A 16741-nucleotide genomic window follows, 5' to 3' on the forward strand; every position below is an offset into this window, starting at 1 on the left:
GTATGTATTTCTGTTCTTCTGGGATTAGAAGGTACAAACAGAAATGTCAACTAGACCAGTAGTTGTTCATCTTTCACATTTTACTTCTCCCAAATAGTCTATCAAATGATCAAGGTTCCAGATTATTAAAAACAAAACAAATAATTTTTCAATGACATTTACATTTACTGTCAATTGTCATATTAGTATTTAGAGGAAATTTGAGAACCTAGCTTCATGCTCTAACTGGCTAAGAATTACATTTCCATTTTGTAAATGACTTCTTTATTTTTATGGACTCCCGGTATTATGTGGATATGCCATCCTTTCAGAAATTAAAATTAATTTTTGACACATTCTCATGGTTTATAACACAAAGTGTAAGAAAAGTCTCCCTCCTGCACATAACCCTGGGGGTCCTAGCACTTTTTGCAGAAGCAGCGACGGTCAAGACTTTTAGGTGCTGGGCACACAGGGACAATCTAGACAACCTCTGCGCGGGTGCCTTTTTCATGTAACAGTACACCTTGGAGGGCTTCCTACGCGGTACAGAGAAGCCCTTATTCTTTCTAACGGGGGTGTGATCAGGCCTTGTAGGATGTCCTGTAGCTTACTTAAACAGTTCTTTGTTGATGAGCATAGACCTTGTTTTCAGCTTTAACTATTATCTATTATCATCAGTGCTGCAGCGAAGGAGCTCATACAGACCTCATGCTGCACATGTGCAAAATACACTATAGAGATGGAATCTCTGCATCAAAGGGTGAACACGTGGGGAATCTGGTGGACATTTGCCTGCCTGGGAGTTGTGGGTTGCAGCCTCCCCAGCACTGTGTAGCAAGGCCTGTTCTGTACATCCTTGGCCACCCTGTGAGGCATCCACTGTTTGGATTCTGCCAAACCAGATGCATCCAAGGTGGATCTCAGGCTAGAACTAGGGAATCAGTGTGAGCTCCGGAGCAGCCTGTCTGCTTTTTCTTTCTCGCACCTGCACGTGTTGCTGGGGGCTCTGCCTCAACCCCGTCTCCCTTCCCACTTGTTTGTAGCATCCCTCCCCTAGCTTGTCCCTGGATTCAGGTGTCCCTGTTCTCCTGTGGTTTCAGAACCGGGTTTCTTCTTTCAAGGATATGATCTTCTGCTTCTCAGAAGAGGACTGGTCCCTTCTAGACCCTGCCCAGACTGGCTTCTACGGAGAGTTCATCATTGGGGAGGACTGCGGAGTCTCACTGCCTCCAAGTAAGACTTAACTCTCCTCTCTCCTGAGACCAGGGATCTAGGGGTCCCATATCTGACCTCACTGTTCACCCCTAAACCCTGATGGGAGGTCACGTGTACACGGTGGCCCCAAGGCCACTTTGCAGATTGACCATTGCCTGCTGCTGTGACATGTAAGTTAGGCTTGTTAGCTGGCTGTTTTGCATACAAAACCGAATATAACTTGTGTCCCTTGCATTTGCTTTTCTTCTATCTTTCTTGTCCTACGGATCTCTTCATTGCTGTTTTTCTAACTGATAGGCCTGAAAGAGTTGCCCCAGGCCCACAGCTTCCCCTTTAGTGTCCTCCCTCCCCCGCCCTCTCCCTGCTTGCTCTGCTCTTTCCACTTCTCTGTGGCCCTGTGTGGCCCCTGTTGGTGTCATGGCCCGTCGTGTGTCCCTCCAACTTCTCTCTTCTCTACCTGTCCCAGAGTTGCCTGGGACAGGCAACTTCTGTCTCCTCCCACCCTGGTTTCCTATGGGAAGAGATCACTGATGAATGTGTATCCTTCCCTTTTCTGTGAATAGATGACCCAGCTGCCCAGCTGGATCTCTCCCAAGGAGAGGAGAATGAGCCCCGTGTTCCAGAGTTGCAGGACCTCCAGGGGAAGGATGTGTCCCAGGTCTCCTACTCAGGTGAGTAATGATACCAGAACTCGGTGAATAGAGCGGGATGGAAGGCCGCTGCCAGCCAGAGGCAGACCTGCTCCCTCTGCCAATTTTCTGCAGCCCTCTGTCACCACTGGACCATGTCTTGGTAGGACAAGTCTTGCCTCATCCCTCATTCCTTACAGAAAGGATATGGGGATTTTAATTTTGCCAGGTGTGGGGATTGCACTTCATCAACCAGGAACTAGGATGTAATAGGAATATCTTTCTCCTCTGCTATAAGTGACACCTGGCTTGTGCTGACAACCCAGTGGCCCCTCTACCAGTGAGGTCAGATGCTCTCCAGAGGTCAGGTAGGGGAGGAGGAGGGTGTGCCACCTCTTGGCCGGGCACTGGGCACAGTGCCTCTGGCCGCTTCACCTGTCTGCTCCTTCCAGCCACATACTGCAGGTAGTGTGAGGGGAGTGAGGCAGGGGGTGGTGCTGGGGCTTGGTTGACATGACACAGTTCAGCAGCAGCATTTCCCAGCCCCCTCCCCACCCCCAGCCTTCTGTGTCACCAGAGCTTGTGTTTGTAACCACTGTGCTGTAATGCCTCAAGGTGTCTGCTCCTTCAGGGGAAAAAGTTCTGTACGGTGTCGTCAGCAGGCCCTTGACCCCTTCCCCTTTGGGACCTAAAGCTGGCACAGAGCAGATCTGTATTTCACTCATTATCCCCACCTGGAACAAGCATCCAGGGCCTCTGGTGTGGCTAGCTTCCCATCCCATCTCTACCCCAGCAGGCCCTGTCCAGGCTGCATTTATGCAGCGTCTGCGTGGAGTACTGGAAATCCCACCACAGAAAATGGAAATGACAGCAGGGATGGCAGTTACTTGTCCACAGTCAAGTGGAAGGGGCAGAACCAGGATCCACATTCCTTCTATCTAGCTTCAAAACCCACGTTCGTGGTGTTGGCCCATTTTGCCTGCAGATTCATTTGCTCAACAGACATTTACTGAGTGGCTGCCCTGAGAGGAAGCCTAGGCCTACTCTTGGATCACAGCCTGGCATCTGTTAAGATGCACCCCCCCCAGGTGGTGCTGCAGCTGCAGGGAAAATCAATGTTTTCATTTTCTTCTCTGGAAAGACTTTCCAAGTCTCCAGCCATTCCAGACAGAAGAAAGAAGAAAATGGGATGAGCCGCAGGTGCCAGAGTTCCAAATCTGCCAGCAGACAGTGCTCCCTCAAAGCACCTGCCCAGGTAAAGGAATGCCTGAGGGTGTGGAGGAGTGTGCCCCTGGATGTGTGATGTGTGGCTTGAGTGTGCATATATGTGTGTACATGGTGTGTGGTGTGTATGTGAGCTGTGTGTGCAGGTAGCGTGGGGCTGTGATATGGCATGTGGTGATGGCATGTGTGATGTATGTATAGTGTGTCTGGTGTGTTGCGTGTGTGAGCGTACATGTGTGGTGTGTATGGTATGTGGCATTGTGTGGTATGCATGTGAGCATGTCTGCATGTGTGTGAGCATACACGTGTGAGTGTGTGGTATTTATGTACGTGGTATGTGTGTGGTGTGTGCATGTGTATATAAATATCTGTGTGTGAATGTATGCGTGCATGCGTGTTGTGTATGTGTATACATTTGTGCTGGTGGTAGGTTCAGGAGCTGAACTTTCTGAAATTCCTGCTGACGGTTCCTTGCCAACTGCCTGCCCTAGTTTTGTTTTGCTAGGTTCTCTTCCAGCTCACTCGCAACCTGAGACCCTCCCCTCCTTTCCTTTCTCTTGTGGGTTGAGTCAGGGTGCTGATGTAGTGCTGTTGACCACCTAGTTTGTGTATTTCTTCCCTGAGCAAGGAAGACCAGACTCCCTGGACAAAGTGTTGGAATTAAAGAACAGGTTTGCAGAATGCTGAAAGGGGGACCTCTGGAGAAAGTGCTCCAACTGCTCTCAGCAGCATTTAGACTCCGAGTAATGCTGATAAAAGTTGCCACCTCCAGAGGCGAAGACTAAAATCCCGCCATATTTAATGTCCTCAGTGTTCAGCCATTCTTCCAAATATCACACCCACGTCTCCGGTCCTTACTTAAACCCACTGTGTCATGGAGGACTTTTTGCAGCTATGAAGACTGACTCATGCACAATCTGTGATGCCTTTTGGAGGCAAGATTTGCATGATATTTTGGTATTTCCACCTACCACCATGCAGGGTTCACGACCATTTGTGTTCACCCCCTATCCCATGTAGACAAAAGGGATTTTATGTTTATGTAAATCTACAGTAGATCTAGATGGACAGTACTCCCTCCCCACAAGCTTGGGTGCTCACCCCTGGTTTTCTAAGGAGCTTGCTTCTGTATGCTGAGGATGATTATTCATGTGTAGCCCATTCTCAGTGCTGCCTGATGAAAAGCTTGATGCTCGAGATACATTTTGCATCCTCTCCAGCTTCTTCCTGCCCACAGCATGTCTCAGCCCTGGTAGCCCCCTTATAGAATGTGGATAGTCATTAATCCCCAGGGGAGTTTTTTAGCTCCACTCTCCCTTTGCTGGGCTCTGACACAGAATATACTTTGAAATGGCAAGAAGCTAAGGGTTGCTATCTGAGATCAGTGAGAGATGATAGATTGCAAAGAATAGGCACCGTTTTTATTTTGGTAGCCTTTCCCACACTTCTGACAGCAGGTGAAGGGTACACATCCCCCCATCCACGCTCATGAGGGATCCTCCCAACCGGTTCCATTTGTGTCAGTCCAACCAGCACATTATAATGCTGCCACTGCGATGGAATATCTTTTTTTAAATTTATTTATTTTATTTATTCTTTTTTTTGGAGGGGGGGACTGCGTTGGGTCTTCGTTGCTGTGCGCGGGCTTTCTCTAGTTGAGGCGAGCGGGGGCTACTCTTCATTTTGGTGTGCGGGCTTCTCACTGCAGTGGCTTCTCTTGTTGCAGAGCACGGGCTCTAGGCGCACGGGCTTCAGTAGTTGTGGCACACGGGCTCAGTAGTTGTGGCTCACCGGCTTAGTTGCTCCGTGGCATGTGGGATCTTCCCGGAGGGCTCGAACCCATGTCCCCTGCATTGGCAGGTGGATTCTTAACCACTGCGCCACCAGGAAGCCCAGAATATCTTTTCTTGTTTATTGTGTTTTCTCTGTGAATTGCCTAGTTAATATTCTTTAGTCCTTTTTTTCTTTTTTGCCCCTTTTCCCTTCACATTTGGTAAGCTCTATGTCTTTATGTCCAAAGCACTGCACCAGTGTAAGGTCTTTACATGATTTGTGCATTATATCCTTACTTCACCTTCTGAGATAGATACCGTCTCAGCCAGCACAGGCTACTATAGCAAAATACCATAGAGGTATTTTCTATTAAACAATAGAAGTTTATTTCTCACAGTCCTGGAAATTGAGAAGTCTGAGATCAAGTCAACAGCAGATTCATTGTATGGTGAGGGCTCTCTTCCTGGGTTGTAGTTGACTGCCTTCTCCCTATGTGCTTGTATGACCTTTCCTTGGTGCATGCTCATGGAGACAGAGCTCTTGTCTCTTCCTCTCCTTATAAAGGTACTAATCCCATCACAAAGGTCCCGCCTTCAAGATCTCATATAAACCTAATTACCTCCCAAAGACCCCACCTCCCATACCATCACATTGGGAGTTAGTGCTTCGACATACAAATTCTGGGGTGGGGACACAAACTCTTGGCCCATAACAGGTACTATGATGTCTCCATTCTGCAGCTGGGACCCCCAAGCTGAAGTTTCTTGCCCAGGCAGCATCTGGCACTCACAGGCTGTATCAGACTGAGGATCTGAACCCACGTTACAGGGCTCCAGACCCGTGCTCTTAATTCCACATTCGCCTGCCTTTTCCACGAATTAGTAGAAACTCAAAATTGTGGGTCTCAATCTGTTGCCTCTTAGTATTTGTACATAATTCCTCCTGTTTTTTAACTTTGTTTATGTGTCTTTTAGGACATAAATGGTTTTCTAAAAGCGTTTTTAATATGTAAATGCAGTTATTCATCTCTCTTTTTTTTTTTAAGTATTTGTTTATTTATTTATTTATGGCTGTGTTGGGTCTTCGTTTCTGTGCGAGGGCTTTCTCTAGCTGCGGCAAGCGGGGACCACTCTTCATCGCGGTGCGCGGGACTCTCACTATCGCGGCCTCTCTTGTTGCGGAGCACAGGCTCCAGACGCGCAGGTTCAGTAATTGTGGCTCACAGGCCCAGCTGCTCTGCGGCATGTGGGATCTTCCCAGACCAGGGCTCGAACCCGTGTCCCCTGTATTGGCAGGCAGATTCTTAACCACTGCGCCACCAGGGAAGCCCTTCATCTCTTTTTTGATTTTGTGTCTTGCTGAAGAAAGCCTCCCCATCCTAACATTATAAGAATATATTAGTTATAATGCCTTTATTTGTTTATTTTTTAAAATCTAGCTTCCTGTCCTCCCTGCTTCTCTCCTTAGCACCCCCAGCTGACAGGGAATGATTCATTCCCAGGCCACAGATTGCCCTTCTTGAGGAGTTAGCCATCCACCTGGTCATGGGCTTTTTCCCCCTGAAAACACAGCATCCTGGTTGTTCCCTGGCCATGGAACATCATAGCCAGAGGCTTTGGCATGTAGCACCCACCCCCCCCTACCCCCAGTGGAGCTCAATTCCCCTGAGCCTTGGTCTACTTTATCTCTCGGTTTTAAATTTTTCTCCTGTAAGACAGAGATAATAGTCATAGCTACCTTGTGGAGTTATTATTGTTGAGGATTAAATGATTTAATACATGTAAAAGCACTTACACCAATAGCTTCCCTGTTTTCTCTACCATCATCCTAACAGCCATTTCAGCCTCCCTCTCCCCTCCTCTCCACCCCCCGCATCCCTTGCACCCATCAGTGCTGAGCTGAGACATCCCTGGTGTTGAAACACTCTTTCTCTGTGGTGTTTTGGGCAACACATCTATGAGTTTCATCTCATCTGCTAGGAATTCTTTACACTGTTGTGTCAATGGCACACAACACTACTGTTGATTTATTTCCTCCTTTTTAGAAACTATGCATCTATTTTTGGTCATTTCATCTGATTTAAGGGGATGTCATCCTACATGCACTGTATTAGTCTCCTAGGACAGCTGTAATAAAGTACCACAGACTGGGAGGCTCGAACAACAGAAATTGATTTTCTCAACATTCTGGCAGCTTAGAAGATTGAGATCAAGGTTTCAGTAGAGTAGGTTTCTCCTGAGGCCTCTCTTCTTGGCTTGTAGACAGCTGTCTTCTCCCTGTGTTTCCACGTGCTCATCTCTCTGCATGTCTGTGTCCTAACCTCCTCTTCTTACAAGGATACCTGTTGGATTAGGTCTGCCCTGTTGACTTCATTTTAACTTAATTACCTCTTTTTTTAAAAAAATTATTTATTCATTTATTTAATATTTGGCTGCATTGGGTCTTCGCTGCTGCGTGCGGGTTTTCTCTATTTGCTGAGAGCGGGAGCTACTCTTTGTTGCAGCACGCGAGCTCAGTAGTTTTGGCTCACAGGCTCTAGAGCGCAAGCTCAGTAGTTGTGACGCACGGGCTTAGTTGCTCGCGCGGCATGTGGGATCTTCCCGGACCAGGGCTAGATCCCATGTCCCCCGCGTTGGCAGGCAGATTCTTAACCACTGTGCCACTAGGGAAGCCCCCACTTAATTATCTCTTGAAAGACCTTATCTCCAAATATAGTCACATTCTGAGGTGCTAGGGGTTAAGACTTCAACATACGTATTTTTAAGAGGAAGAGGATGATGCAGTTCAGCCTATAACACTTCACCCTCTGTTCCCCCATGATTCATGCTTCTCATATGCAAAATACATTCACCCTATCCCAACATTCCTTAACCTATTCCAGCATCATCAAGATTTAATCTAAATCAGGTTTGGGTGAAATTCAAGGTGTACTCACTTCCAGCTGTGAACCTGTGAATCCAGACATCAAGTTATGTGCTTCCAAAATGCAATGGTAAGACAGGCAGAGAGTAGACACTCTCATTCCAAAAGGGAGAGATTGAAAAGAAGAAAGGCTGATGGCTCCCAAGCAAGTCTGAATCCTAGCAGGGCAAATTCCGTTAGATTTTAGGGCTTGAGATTCATCTTTGGCTCAGTGCTGTGTCCACACTCTGGGCCTGTGGATGCAGTGGCAGTTCTGTCAACCTCTGAACTGCCTTTGGGGCTGGTCTTCCTTTTCCTTCAAGGTTGATGCATGTTTGCAGCCAGATAGCTCTATTAGTTTGTTCTAGAAGTCTGAGAGCCTTCCTTCAGTTCATCCTGCCTCCTTCCTTTTTATTCCAAGATGGCAGTGTTTCAGCTCATACAACATTCTTAGAAACACTGTTGGCCTCGCATGCAATTTACAGTAGTTCAGACCGTCAGACAAGAGGGTCCTCTACAGACCATTCCTGGATTATCTCATCTCCATTCCTGGCTTCTGAGAGGTTGATTGGATCCAAGGTTGTCCTGCCACACCCAGAATATACTTTCTCATTTTTTGCAGTATAGGTAGGCTGAAAATTTTCTAAATCTTCAAGTCTTCCCTTCCCACTCCCCAGTCTCACGTTCTACCCAGTCCCCCTCACACTTGTCTTGTGATGTATGGACAGATACCCCCATGGACGCTGCCCCTCCCATTGTCTCTCCTGCTCTCTGTGGCTTTGGGTCTTCCTGCTATGCTCTGTCCGGTTTCACCTGCTCTTACTTTTCCTAAGCTGCCAGAACTCTCCTCTCTCCAGCAATTAAGTCCAGAATAACCATATTCCTACTAATGTCTTGAAGGGCCTGGCACCACTGCCCCCCACCCCTGTTTTAGACCTGAGCCCCACATTTCACAAAAGTGAGGAAACAGTCCTGAGGAGAGCTGCACAGTGGGCTCTGGGTTGCAGGCCAGGACTTCATACCGGGTTCCCCACTGCCCACCCACTTCCTCCCCACGGTACAGCTTTCCAACATCACAGGCTTGGGATCCATTGAACGAGCTTCTTCTAGTCAGTTTATGAAGTCCAGGACATCTCTACGCGTCACCACTAGTGGCTGTTGCTGGGCCTCTGATACGACACTGAGAGGCAGAGATGATCTTGGGCAGTCTGGGACCATTGAACAGCCCTGACATCACAGCAGGGCTCAACTCCACTTCAGCCCTGAGCCCTTGGGCACATCACCGGAATTTGCCTATGTTTATAATGTGGCAAATAAGGTATCACTGGGTGTGTCCAGGAGCAAATGGGACTGTGCACATCAGAAGTCTTGCACAATCCCTGGGGCATTTAAGTGCTCAGAGTATGGTAGCTGGCAGCTTCTTGGCAGTCTGTTTATAGAATATAGGGTCTTCCTCTCTCTCAAGGCTTTTAATGTACCCTGACAGATTTTTCCCCACGCCTGGTTAAGGAAGTCAAGGTTAAGTGATGTGTAAATGGTCAAGAGTTAACACGGATAGATACAAACTCTTAGAGCTTGGAGGGGTCTCAGTGGCTAGAAAAAAAAAAAAAAAAGATTGGGTCTGGGGGCTTAGGAGAAAAGGGTAGGGAAGGGGGAGAGAGGAGGAAGAGGTACCCAGGATATGTTGGCACAGTGTGGCTAAGGGTTTCCTTGCCACTAGATACACCAGAGGTATCTGCAACCGGAAGATCCCTTGCAAAAATGAGGATTTCTGGACCCACGCTGAACCTTCCTGGGTAGGGTTCGTAGGGGCTAGGGTGTGGCCTGGGCAGCACCACTGACCCCCATGTTGCTTTCTGGTAGCTGGAGGTGACGCACCATTTCCCGACAACAGCCTGGATGAGGAGGTGACCATCGAGATTGTTCTATCCAGCTCTGGGGACGAGGACTCCCAGCTCGGCCCCTACTGCACAGACGAGCTGCAGAGCCCCACGGAGAAACAGCACAGCCTCCCTACCTCCCACCGGAGCGGCCCTGAGTCAGGGGGTGAGGTGCAGACCTCCTCCAAAAAGTCCTATGTGTGCCCGAACTGTGGCAAAATCTTCCGCTGGAGGGTCAACTTCATCCGGCACCTGCGGAGTCGCAGGGAGCAGGAGAAGCCCCACGAGTGCTCGGTGTGCGGGGAGCTGTTCAGTGACAGCGAGGACCTAGACGGGCACCTGGAGACCCACGAGGTCCAGAAACCTTTTAGGTGCGGTGCCTGTGGGAAGAGCTTCCGCCTCAACTCCCACCTGCTCTCCCACAGGCGGATACACTTGCAGCCAGACAGACTCGAGCTACTGAAGAAGAGAGAGCAGGAGGCATCGGGGACGATGGGCGGGGATTCCGACGCCCTACTGGCGAAGGGCAAGGCCAAGCTGCGCTTCCAGTGCTGTGACTGCGGGAAGGTGTTCCAGCGTCCCGACCACCTGGCCCGGCACCGCAGTAGCACTCACGTGGACAAGTCCCGGCCCTTTCAGTGCCGGTACTGCGTCAAAAGCTTTTCCCAGAACTCTGACCTTCTCCGCCACCAGCGCCTGCACATGAAGCGCCGGTCCAAGCAGGCGCTGAACTCCTACTGAGTCAAGGGCGCACACGTTGTTGGGTGCAGCTCCAGCCTGGGTAGAGCACCTCCCGCTCATGCTCGGTCCTGACTGGTTCCAGACTCCTCCCCAGGACAGAGACCACATCCTCCTGACCTTTACTCTCAGGTAGAAATGAGATCGTGGCCAGTGGAGCATTTGTTCTGTCTCTGCTGTGCCAGAAGCCGGGAGGGCGTGTCACCACCAGCTCTGACCTGCCCAGTGTTTTCGGGTCTAGGAGAACCCTGTCCAGTGCTTCCCAAGCGGTGGAGGGACTGGGGCGCCCCCTACCGCAGTGACCCCTTGGTAGGGGGGCATCTGTCCCTTACCAACCAACTTTCAGTATACTCCCATCCTGTGCTGTCTGAATGCCCACCCCATCCTGAGGTCTGGAGGTAACTGTACTTTTACCTGACAGCAAGAAGCTGCAGATGAGGTGATGGGTTAGGAGGAAGGCAGGAAGGCGGGGTGGGACCCGTGGGCACAAGGGCAGTAGGGCCAAGCACACCAAACCATGTCATGTCATCAGAAGTCTGAGTCCTGGTCACCATCTGGTCCACAAGAACACCTCAAAATTATGAGATGACCCTTTCAGGCTCAGAAGCCTTGGTGGGGGGCTTTATAGCTTCTTGCCAAATGGAAACCTTTTATTTGTGATGGTGGCTGGTTATTAGGGATTGTGAGCTCACTTAAGGCAAAGCCCACATCTTAAATTGTATGTTGGCATGGCACACACTCCCCGAAGTGTCCTTTCTTTGTACCCTGAAGGTCCTTGGTATATGCTTGTGGGTTAGAAGTGAAGTCATCATCATTTGAAAGGCACTTAAGTTTCCTTTCCCAGTGGGTCGTGTCTAGGAAAGGGGAGCTCAGCTCCGGTGAATGAGAGGTTCTTTGGCTGGGTGAGCTGAGCAGGCGAAACAACAGAACCTTTGGTGAAGTCATTCTCTACGTATATATTAACTTAGTGTGCCAGTTGTATTAGTTCATTAGGGCTGCTGTAATAAAGTACCAAAAACTGGATGGCTTAGAACAACAGAAATTCATCGTCTCAGTTCTGGAGGCCGGAAGTCCAAGATCAGGGTGTCAGCAGGGTTGGTTTCTTGTAAAGGAAGGATCTGCTCCATGCCTCTCCATTAGCTTTGATGGTTACTGACAACTGTTGGTATTCTTTGTCTTGTTGAAGCATCACCCCATCTCGACCTTCATCTTTACATGGTGTTCCTGTGTATGTGTCTGTCTCCAAATTTCCCCTTTTTATAAAGACACTAGTCATATAGGATTAGGGCCTATCCTAGTGTTTCCAGTATGTTCCCATCTTAATTAATTGTATCTGCAATGACCCTATTTCCAAATAAGGTCACATTCTGAGGTACTGGGGTTAGAACTTCAACATGAATTTGGGGGGGACGGGGAGACACAATTTAACCCATAAAACCAGATAATCCTGAGGTTCTGCTGTCATTGCTGATTCACAGGTGAGTCAATACAAACTTGAGTTAGCTTGCTCTCAGTTCTATTGGAAGCAGGATTCAGATCCAAGCTTCTGCTCCCAGGGTGGATGTCCTCTGCATATAGCCTTTAAATTTCATTGCCTGGGGTTCTGGACTGGGAGTGACCACTGGTAGTGAAACCGCAAGCAATGAAAACCATGGTCTTGTTCCTGGCAGACTGGCCAGGTTGGCTCAGCTCAATATGAGAAAGCACAGAGGCTATAGAGTACCAGTGACTAAATCAGAAAGCCAGTCACCAGGCATGCGTTTTGTATTTGTATGTCAGGTCCCATTAGCAGGTAGGAAGGCTGAGCAAATGAATGCAAGGCCGTTTGTTCCTTGTCAGCCACTTCACTGTCACGTTGAGAGACCCTGCTGCCACAAACTCAGTGAAAGAGTTACAAGGTTTTATAGTTATGATTACTGTGCCTGTGTAGATTCATCTACATACCCAGGAACAGTAAATGCAATAAAATAATTTGGTCGTACCCTGAACAAGAAATAAACTATTGAGGCTCTTTGTTTTCTACATAGTTTGCCTCTTGGATTGATCTGCCAGGAAAAGGGAAAAATATGAATCTTGAAGGCCAAGGGAGGGGAAAATTCCAAATAGAACCCAGATTCCGTGTACATTTACCCTGCCCACCTGTGCACTCTTGCCCAAGGATTCCATTAAGAGGGGAGGTTATGAACCCAAGAGGAACACTCCTCTACTTAGTGTATTTTATCTGAAAATCATAAGAAAGTAAGGGAATGTGACAGAATTGAAACCTATGGGGACGCTGTGCATCTGTTCAGTACCCACCAAATATTGTGAGGGAGTCCCCCATTCACTTACGCAGACCTGACCAAGGTACTTAGCTAATCAGAAGGTTACCTTCCCCCTGGATTCAGAAACCCTACTGGGTGATGCAACTCAAATCCCAGGTTCTTTCCATGCAGAAGAACCAATGCGGTTACCTGCTGTGGAGAAAGCTCCTCCAGAAGATAGGAGAACTGACCGACTTAGTCCCTCCCCACCCTGGGTAGCTGGGCAGACAGGTGAGCTGTGTTTCTACCTTGCCAAGGATGTTCAGAGACCCCACATCTGAAGAACATCTGTCCTCCCTGATCATCTGACCCCTTGGCACTGTTCCCATAAATTCACAGGTGCATAATAAAAATTCGACTCACTGAATTAATATTTGCGTTTGACTTTTCATTTTAGTTAAAAAAGTAACAAGTAGCACAGCTCAGAGAGATGGTCAGTTGGCCTGACAGAAGTTGAGGCGGGAGGATGCTGAAAATGGCCCTCTGGATGTCAGGCATCACCTTGTGAAACTTCTGGGTCTCAGATAGATAGTTCTGGTCACCTGATCTGACTTCTGTACAGGAGAGAGGAAGTAACTGCTTCTTTACACCAGGGATGGGATGAACTCCTGGTAACACCATAGCTGTTTCACCCAACCTCTGCCATTTTCATATAGCCTCTGTCTCCTGACCTCTTGCCACAGCTGGGAAAAACAAAGATAAAGCCAGTGGTGGGAAGGTCCCTTGCTATTCTTAAGTCAAATCATGACACAAGTGGAAGAGAAGGCACAAGTCTGTGCCTCCCTTGGACTTGGAGATTGGTCCTGGTTGCTTTTCTCCTATGAGATAGTTTCCCTTCTCTACCAAAAGCAGAGTTTTGATCAGGCACAAACACTTCTGCTTGCAGCATAATGGAGGGAATTTGATGACATTTTTGTCACCTCCCCAGTTCCATCAAATAAACCCAGGTGCATTTTCTATTAGTAACAAAAGTTGATACTGTTTTGTCTTATAAGGAATGGTCAGTGCCTACCAGTGCTCCAATGCAAACAAGTCTACAGATTAGGTAACATGCATAAGAAGGCAGCTTAGCTGGCAAAGGAGCATTGGGAGGAAGACTGGATGACCAGGCTCTCCTGCAGCCCTGCCCCACACCTAAGGCACCCAGCATCTGCAGGCTGGTTATTAGGGATCATAAGTTCATCAAGGGCAAAGCCCTGGGGTTCCATCCATACCTTTTGACCATCCCATACAGATTAGGAATTTTATCCTCCCTCTAAACCATAGCCGACAACCAGAGCACCGTGATTAAAGTGCATATAATCACCAAAGTCCACTGCAGTATTATCAATTCTCCATAAAATGCAGAACTCTCTTAAGAAATGGAAGAACAGATTCACACATTAATGGGAAGGGCCAGTCTTCACTCGTGTATCTTGGCTATAGCCAAGGAGATCACAAGCAGATTGGTAACCTCCTCAAGACAAAGGGCTGTCTCCTCAGCACACAAATAAATGGCAGGGGATTGCCCTTTTCCCATCACCCGCTAAAAAACGGTTTGGTACAAGACATGTCTGTACTAGCCTATTATGTACAGGTCTTGCTACATCTTGTCAAAATGTAAAGGGGCCAGGATACCTGCCCTGAAAACGTTGCAGGTCAGAAAAGGTGCAGATTTAATAGTTGGGGTAAATCAATCCCACCCAAATCAAGCTGGATCACCTTTGAAAGTGTCTGTGTGCTCTGAGAAGAGATGGGACAGATACCTGGTATATTCTCTCAATGTTTTCTCCACTGCTAATCACCCACCAAGAACTGAGACCTCATTGTGTTTATCTGTTTACATTGTCAGCTCAGTATCTGAATCAAAATGGGATATTGATAATGTGCCGTATAAGGTGCACCTTGTCAATTCTGCCCTCCCAAGAGAGACTGGACTCCTATTGGAGCAGGAGCTTGGAAACCAGCTTTTCCGGGTGCTGAGAAGAGCCTGCTGCTATCATAACGCCAATTCTCTGACACCAACTGGGTGTCCACTGTGGGCAGGGAATGTTGCCTGTCATTCCAGTAAACAAGGATCAAGCCATCGGCCACGGCAGCCCTGCCCCTCCCTCCTCGACTGTGCGCCCTGAGGAGAATACAGGATAGAGAAAGACAGGGACTTCGCTGGCGGTCCAGTGGTTAAGACTCCGCACTTCCAACACAGGGGTTGTGGGTTCGATCCCTGGTTGGGGAGCTAAGATCCCACATGCCAAGGATAGAGAAAAACAGGAAGCATTATGTGCTTTGGATACTGGCCCTATAGAGTTAAGATGCTTATCTAAGGAATAATTTCAATGAGCCCAGATTCTTGCATCTTCCCTTACAGAGAAAAGTGCTAAAATCATTAACTTGAGGTGTCTGTTTTTGTGATTAGCAGTAATAAATGCAGTCACTCTCCCACTAGGACGGACAATCTGAGAATATGGAACACATGATTTTGGGTTTTGTTACTCTTTTGGGTGAAGGTGAGATTTTTCTGAGCTGGGTTTTAAGTGGCAGAAGAAAGCAAATTCCTTTTTTGCAACTTTTCATGGTCACTTGGGAAAGAGAAGTCTGAGACAAAAGATTGTCTGCAGCCAGACAGCCTCTTTCTCCCTAAACCTGAGCTGATCTCCTTCGGCCTTGAGAAAGGGCCCTCCAGGGGATATCAGTGCTCTAGCCCATGTGCTCCACACCCCTCCCCCACCCATGTTTGGGTCACAAGATGTGGCTGAAGAAGACAGAACCACAGCCCTGGCTGAGTTTCAGGCTCTGGATAACAAAGGTGAAGTTGAAACTCAGCAGGACCCTGTGGGGCCCTCCTGGGCACAAAAGCCTTTCTGTGTCCCCCGTTTCTTGTTTGTAGGAAATAGGCTTCATTCAGCCTCCCTGACCTTCCCTGAGTCAAAAGGGTAGATCCAAACAGTTGCTAATCAGGGAAGGGAGAGAATGCTGAAACAAGGAAGAAGCTGTCAATAAACAATAGGGCAGTGTTGGGGCAGGGTTCTAGTTCCTCCTCAAGGAATATACATAACAATATCTTTGAGTTCTTCTGCTGGAACTAAGGCCCCAACCCAGGTGGAGGATGGTAAGTTCATGCTGAGCACAAGATTCCTGGAATACTGCCCAGTTTCCTCAGCACCAAACAATCAGAAGAAAGTCACACACCCTGCAGCCCTCACCCCAAATTTTGCCTATGAAAGCATCCCTCTCCCCCCAAAAAAACAGGAAACAAAAAAAGACAAAACAGCTTTTCCTCCTAAACCATTGAGGAGCTCAGGGTTTTTGAGCATAGGCTACCCATTCTCTTTGCTTGACCCTGCAATACACCTTTCTCTGCTCCAAACTCTGATGTTTCATTTTATTTGGCAACAGTGTGCATCAGGCACACAAACTTTGTTCAGTAACAAAGTCATGATAAATCCAGGGAAGAAAAAAAAATCATTTTTAATGAAAAGGCCCTGGTCGGCTTTGAAATAGGTTAAGGGTGACACATAAAGGAAGGGGGCAGGGCACAACCATTAAAAGAACGACACAACCATTAAGAAGAACAGGATACCACAAAAACTGGTTAGAACTTACTAGGTCCAAGACAGCAGAAGATTCAACTTCCAGTAGACCTTGAGCCTCATTATACGCTCATTGTAATACATTAACATCTAAATGACACACCCACAGGTGCCATGACAGTTCCAAGGCTAACCATAAAAGGCCGAAACGTGGGCGGTGGCCCAGTTCCTGGAAATCTCTGCCCTTTCCCCAAAATAGTTGGAACAATCCTCCAACTCGTTAGCCTATGAAATTACCCAACTCATAAAAGCTAACCACTCCCACACCTTGGGGCCACTCTCACTTTCCAGGACCCTGACCTCATGCCCTGGGGTCACCTCTCTTGTCTTCTGAGGTGGCCCATACTCTGTCGATGGAGTGTGTATCTCTCTAAATAAACCTGCTTTAACTTTACTTTGGCTCCCTCCTGAATTCTTTCCTGTGTGAAGCCAAGGACTCTCGCTTGGCGACCCGTCCCAGGGACTCACTCGAGACCTGGGACATGACCATTCTCTTGTGCCCCATTTTTCCTAGAACATGGGGAAGA

At 48.1% G+C, this 16741-nt stretch overlaps 1 protein-coding gene across 3 annotated transcripts in view; it reads left to right on the plus strand.

Moving 5' to 3' along the window:
• Window positions 1-13016, plus strand: part of ZNF496 (zinc finger protein 496) — a 39146-nt gene extending 26130 nt beyond the window's left edge. For 2 of the 3 annotated variants that reach the window (XM_059917988.1, XM_059917989.1), the window contains exons 7-10: window positions 1083-1215; window positions 1761-1868; window positions 2968-3081; window positions 9588-13016. In XM_059917988.1, coding sequence (XP_059773971.1) covers window positions 1083-1215; window positions 1761-1868; window positions 2968-3081; window positions 9588-10345 — 1113 coding nt within the window. In that variant the 3' untranslated portion in view covers window positions 10346-13016. The remainder of the gene's footprint in view (window positions 1-1082; window positions 1216-1760; window positions 1869-2967; window positions 3082-9587) is intronic. The other variant, XM_059917990.1, reaches the window with a different exon arrangement.
• The last annotated feature ends 3725 nt before the right edge of the window (window positions 13017-16741 follow it).

Source organism: Balaenoptera ricei, chromosome 3, assembly GCF_028023285.1.
Source record: "Balaenoptera ricei isolate mBalRic1 chromosome 3, mBalRic1.hap2, whole genome shotgun sequence".
NCBI classification, from domain to species: Eukaryota; Metazoa; Chordata; class Mammalia; order Artiodactyla; family Balaenopteridae; genus Balaenoptera; species Balaenoptera ricei.